Source organism: Elephantulus edwardii, unplaced genomic scaffold (genome assembly GCF_000299155.1).
Source record: "Elephantulus edwardii isolate Elephantulus edwardi_28Jun2011 unplaced genomic scaffold, EleEdw1.0 scaffold00010, whole genome shotgun sequence".
In the NCBI taxonomy this organism is placed as follows: domain Eukaryota; kingdom Metazoa; phylum Chordata; class Mammalia; order Macroscelidea; family Macroscelididae; genus Elephantulus; species Elephantulus edwardii.
In genome coordinates this window covers 33,751,294-33,757,542 of record NW_006399760.1, presented here as the reverse complement: position 1 = coordinate 33,757,542, position 6,249 = coordinate 33,751,294, and the positions used below count along the sequence as shown (strand labels likewise).

General features: G+C 45.9%; 1 protein-coding gene across 1 annotated transcript in view; it reads right to left on the bottom strand.

Annotated features, from left to right (window-relative positions):
* Window positions 1-1,231: 1,231 nt before the first annotated feature.
* The window catches only part of TANC1 (tetratricopeptide repeat, ankyrin repeat and coiled-coil containing 1), a 223,375-nt gene continuing 218,357 nt past the window's right edge, over window positions 1,232-6,249 (bottom strand). Inside the window, exons 24-27 of the mRNA XM_006880820.1 lie at window positions 5,748-5,839; window positions 3,972-4,118; window positions 3,055-3,155; window positions 1,232-2,606 (exon numbers count right to left, since the gene is read on the bottom strand). Coding sequence (XP_006880882.1) covers window positions 1,232-2,606; window positions 3,055-3,155; window positions 3,972-4,118; window positions 5,748-5,839 — 1,715 coding nt within the window. The remainder of the gene's footprint in view (window positions 2,607-3,054; window positions 3,156-3,971; window positions 4,119-5,747; window positions 5,840-6,249) is intronic.

Below are 6,249 nucleotides of genomic sequence, written 5' to 3'. Positions count from 1 at the left end.
AAAAATACCTTTAAACCAAGTTGCATTCCTGTACCTTATCTTTACAGATGAATAATACATCAGTTTGGACTTAAGTAGCACCTCAGAGGTGTCCATATAAATGGGATAAAGTGCCGTTACTGGTATACTGTTAACATGCCATAACAATACATCATTCAGTGCAATAACCAGTATGGATGAAGCTTACAAACAACATGCAGATACATGACTGGACTTCCTTTTTAGATGAACTACTTTGAAACAATTATATTTACAAATCTGAATAAAATTGGTTATTAAATATGTACAACATGTGACTATAAAGTAATGAGATTATACAACAAAATAGAAGTAACAACGAGCCATACCTTAAGTATCCAAACTAAATACTGCCCTTAAAAGACCTTGGAAGGCTTGCGTAGGAGTGTTGTCAATATGAAAAGCTGTTTGGAACTAAAGAAGAGCTAAGAATTGTTTTAGTATTTTTACACAAATCCAACTTGACCATCAATCTTGAGTCTAAATGTCTTAGATGGCTTCTAAATATCACCAACACTTTCAAGAATAAATACCCTTGGTGGGGGGAAGGTGCGGTAAAATATTTTTAATAAGAACCCCAATGCTGAAATAACTGTTTACTCCTCTTAAAGGAAATGCTATGAAGGGAACAATAGTTGAGTGTTCTTGTATTTTTCTCTAAAAAGAAACAAAAATGAACTGTATTACTTTTATAGTCACATTTTATTCAGCTAGAAAGCAGATTTTAATTAAAATACGTATTTATTTGCATTGGGATTTTGACTCAGTGGAATTGTAACCTGAAAATTCCCTCCTTTCCAGAATGCATCATCTGGATATATAGAGTGAGACCCATCATTCTTTAGCAGTAGACATTTATATTCCCTAAGTAAATACAGTGATTTTATCACATAGCAAAGCCAAGACCAGAGTGATAAAAACCATAGTGAGAGAAAAAGCATGAGTTAATGTCTCCTAAATTTTTAACTTGATAGGCACAACTAATTGTAGTTGATATTAATCTTTTTTTAAGTCTAATTAGCATTCTTATTTATGGTGACTTGTAGCTATTTATTAGACACTTTATCCCACATCTGCAATATACCAGTGGTATCAGATCCACCCAAGGGGAAAAAATGGCTAAAAAGGAATTTTCCTGATAAAAATACCATTTAATTCTTTATTACCAGGAGCCAACATAACTTTTCCAAGTTCTGAATGGCTCTGTCAAGGCTCACACATTTGACTCTATGAATGATCGCTTTGGTTTCGCTGAAGGGAGGTGACTCCTGTGGGCTTCACTGCTGACATGAGGCTGCTGTTTGGAGACACTTTCCTGAAAGGCATGTGATACAGTCTTGGTTACCCTGCTCTCTGGACAGTGGACTGGAATTTGGCATTTTTCTTCTAGTTCCTTCACCTGCGCGCCATTGTGGACACTCCCACCCAGGGTAGCTGAAAAGGCTTGATTATAACCCCCGACGTGTTTGAGAGGGGGTTTCTCGGAGTTTGAGGGGTGCAGGCCCGTGGCAGGCGTGCCTGCCGCCCGTCCCTCGGGCACCTGACAGGCCCAGGGGCGGTGTGGAGGGTTGCTCTGCTGTTGGAACCTCGCAGTCTTATCCATGATGCCCATGAAGGGAGTGTTTCGGGGTCTGTGCTCGCCAGTACTGCTGGGAACCTGGTTAATGACCTTGTCTTTCACACGTGCATCAGGTCCCTGGACCTTGAAGCCATCTGAGAAGCTGCTGCTTGAAGTCAAGCTACTGGTCGAACTTGACATCTTTACGCTGCTGGATGGAGACCCGGAGGAGCCTGAGCTGGCGAGGGAGGCCGGGTGTCGCCCGTCGCCACAGCCCACGGGCCCGCCTTGGGCTGGGGGGGCCACGTCCACGGCCACGGAGGCCTGAGACAGAAGCCTCTCGGCGGTTTTCACCTTGCTTGGCAATGGGTAGGCGGTGCCGCTGTCGCTGCGCTGCAGGTGGACACTGCCCGGGCCCAGCCGATCCCCAAAGGTGCTGGAGCCGCCTCCCACGGGGAGGGTCCCCTCCACAGGCTGGTTTCTGCTGCCAGCAGGAGCTGCGGGGCCCCTCCCGGGCATGGGACTCGGGGGAGGGTTCCTGCCCGCAGCGTGCCCGGAGCCCAGGTGCTGGCTGGTCTTCACGATCTGCGCCTGCTTCGTGGGCTGCACCACCACCCCCGGCTGCGCCACGGGCTCCCGCGGGGGCCTACCGGCCCCGGGCCTGCTCTGCGGCGACGCGGGCCTCGCTCGGGCCTGCAGACCTTCTTGGAGGGTCCGGATGTACGGGGAGGGGGCGGACGCCGAAGGCGGGGGCCGTGGGGGCACAGGAGTGGATTCCTCCTGTGGAGAAGCCTCTTCTTCCTCTTCTGTCTCTTCGATATGAAAGTGGTCGTTGAGGCCCGAGGCGGAGGTGTCCTCCTCGTTGTCCGAATCGTTGGGTGCTGGCGGGGTACCCTGCAGCTTCTGCTGCTGGCTCTTCTGGAGCTGCTTGCACTCCTCTTCCACGCGGGCCAGAAGCCTCTTGATCTCCTGATTGGTGGGACAGAGTTTCACAGCTTCCCGCAGGTCAGCCAGGGCTGCCACAAACTGCCTATAGTAAAAGCAAGAGAAACGGCAAGTCATGTATGAACATGCTCGGATTGTAACTGTTCACAACATAACTGCGCTAATAGAAAACAGAAGCTAGTAAGAGGGTCGGGAACGTTTCCTGTACAGTCAAGACCCATTTAACTAGCCTGGAGTTCCTTACAGTGGCAGTGCTGAATTCTAACCTGGATCTGAGGGGCTCTGTTCCAGGGTTCCCTCTACAAGGCACACTGACAAGGATGTAGGTGTGCATCATGGGCCCCAAGCATCCCCTTGTCACGCTCACCTCTAGCTCAAAAGCCTCACACAGTTGCTCCTTCTCCTCACCACCACCCCCTCCGCTGACTGTCCTGGGTTTCACTGATAATACAGGGTAATAACGTAGGCACTTTATGTTGCTGTACATCTCAACTGAGAGTAAGGGTGATGGGGAGAAGGAAGTGATCCAGTACCTGCTATTTCTCTTGGCTCTTGCCCTGGCATAATAGGCTTCGTAAGACTTGGGTTTCAGTTCGAGAGCCTTGGAGGCAAATTCTTCTGCCATGCCAAAGTCCTGGTATCAATATTTAAATACATGGGTTAAAAAAAGAAATGTGATTATCGTCAGTTTTCATAGATATTTTGATCTAAAGAGTAGCAGAAACTTGAGATGTTACTAGAGAAGGTTAAAGGGACAAGTTTGGGCTTTTACGTTTTCGTACTGCTCTATTTTCTTTTAAAGTTAAGAATTACAATGGGCTGTAAGGATCTCTTAAATAATGATGCAGTAGAGAAACCAAAATGGATGATTTGGGACAGGAGGGTGACTAGTGAGCAAAGCCGTCCATCAGGCCTGGGATCTAGCATGCTGGTGGCGGGCAGATTAGGCCCACTGAAACAGGAAGGCAGGCAGAATATGTGTGCCGGTGCTGACGGATTAGTGATGAAGTCAGAAAAGGACGGCACAGGAAGGGCAGGGAGATGGGAGTGAGTAAGGTAGGGGTATATAAATATACATTCACTAGTTACTGGCATACCCCCTGTGCAAACAAGAACTAGGAAGATTCTAAGAGACTTCTGTGTTGGACTTCATGCTGCCTGGCCAACTCATGATAAAGGGGGCAACCTCTGATTGAGAAGGGGTGAAGGAATAGTACGCATGTGCTTCTTACCATCAAGGCAGGGGAAATACACCCAAGTGTAATCTTTGAGAGGTAGGGAGTGTGTCATACAAGAGAAGCAGGCTTCCCATACAGCCCGTTCGTAAATAGGGCAATAAGTCTGCTCAGAGGCCACAAGGTGTAGAAGAGCTCTGTGGAAGAGCTGGCGTTCACCACCAGAAAGGCATTCTATTGAAAGGTCTGGGCTGGGAAGATGGTGCAATGCTTACGTTGGTTTTTCTTCGGCAGCGAGACAAATTGAGATAGAGGGAAACTCTTAATTCATTAAACGGTCTCATGTCTTCCCCGAGTCCTTCTCGAGGAAACTTCCTTAAGGCGTACTGGTACCGCTGGGCTGCTTCCTTCATCTTCCCTTTCTAGGAGTCAAATATCACAGAAATGGATCCCTCATCAGAGGTTCTATGGTCGGAGGCCCCAGGGGTAGCCCCATACAAGCAGCCATTACTGCACTGAACGCATCTGAGTGAGTGAGTGCCCACCCAGGACCGGCCACCCCACCGGTCCAAACCCACTCATGTTTACCGTCTTCTCCCACAACAGCATGCTGTCACACATAGTGGCAAGTGAGAAGTTTTACAATAAGGTGCTTGAAAATTGCCAAATTGATAACTGTCACTCTTAATGCAGCAACTTATCTGCTTTGGTTATACATTTTTGAAAATTATGTCATGAATGAGCTCTCCTCGCAAGATAATTTAATGCTAAATGTAATAAAAATCAGATTAAAAAATGATGCCATTCCTACCAAGGCAAGTAGAGTCTTGTGGATAAATCAAGAGCTTGCTGTAGAATAATAATTTTTCTTTTAAGAGGAACGAAAGCGCTGGCTTTAAAATCAGAACAGTACCACACATCATTTTCAAGGCTAAGGAAATCCATTTGCTCAGTCAGTTCTATCGCACAGCGGGAATGAAGCCTGTTGAAAATGGCTCGGTGTTCTGACATAATTGCCTACCAAAATTCATATTAAAATCACTTCAAAGACACAACAACACACATTCTGAACTCAATTTCAAACGGATTCCAAGGCAGGAACCCTGCTGGGTCATGCTATACGCCTATTTATTTGTTATTATTAAAAAATAAAAAGAGAGAAACAAAGAGGGGAAACCAGCAACATAGCAAGTACCCGAGCTTTGCAGAGAGAAAGGACTAAAATGGTCAGGATGGGGGGATTTCTCCCCATAATCTACTTTGAAAACTTTCTAATCATGGATTTAAACCAGGGTTGGCACCCATAGACCTACTGCATATCTTTAGAAATACAGTCTCCCAGGAGCACAGCTGCACCCATTCATTTACAGACGTGTCCTCTATGATGATTCTGTGCCACAACAATGGGCCTGGGTGGCTGTGACAGACACCGTGTGGCAGAACAGATTTCCTATCTGATCATTTACAGAAAGCACTTCCTGACTGAAGTCTTATTTTTGGAAATATACAGTAAAGATTTACAGTTAGATTTATTGATCCACAGAAAAGGTTTCCATTTCTTAAGAGACATGAAAGAAATCATATAAAACTAGGCCAGTCTCCTGAATGACTATGACGTATTACTTGACTAAGTGAAAAACATCTCTAGAAATTCCAGAACTTTCTGATAATAAAAATAAGACTTGAGATCCTTTATTTTCCACCCCTTCTGGAAACATCTCCCAGGTACTCTCCTTCCCAAGTGTCTCAGCACCATATCCCACCGAGCTGTCCTCAGTGTTGCCTAGGAAGCTGAGAGGCTATGTATGGTGCACCGATTCACGAGAGGCGATTCTGCTTTGATGGCAGATCTTCAGTTGGAGTGCACAGTTACGGCCTCAGGGACATCACATAGAATGGTTCTCAGGGAACAAATCAGGACATGAGGCCAGGTTAGCATTTTCTGGACTTTCTTGTAAAACCTGTTTGTAAAATTACTTGTATTCTCTGCAACAGCACAGCTAGGTCCCTGTAGTCGGTCACAAGCCATAGAAAAGGGCGATGCCACTTACTTTGTACATCATGTTTCCTTCCTCCATTAATTTCTGTAGAAGTATAATCAAAATGTCAGGTTTGGAAGTGGCCATCGCCCAAGCTGCATTTCCTGCAAAATAAACATGCATTCAGAGGCACTTCAGTGGTCCTGGAGAGACGGAGGTCAAGTCTTCTGAGACCTCACCAAAGCTTAATAGCACAAACAACAGAGAACCACTGTGTTCATGGCTCTCCAGCTTCCACACCATGAAATGAAGAATGATGACAGGGCACTTCCAAGATGGTCTAATCTTAGTGAACCAGGCACTTGTGAGGAAACGGTGCCTGGCCTAGATTCACTGCTGTGCTTCAAGTGAACAAAGTCTTGGGGTCCTAAGGCAATAGAGCAGTCATACCAATCCCATCCATAAGCATTTTGGGGATAGAGAACAATGAAATAAAAAATTTCAGGATCATTTTCTTAGGTTCTTGTAGTACCCATCACTATAAGCAAGTAATAGCGTTGTGTGTTCTTAGCAT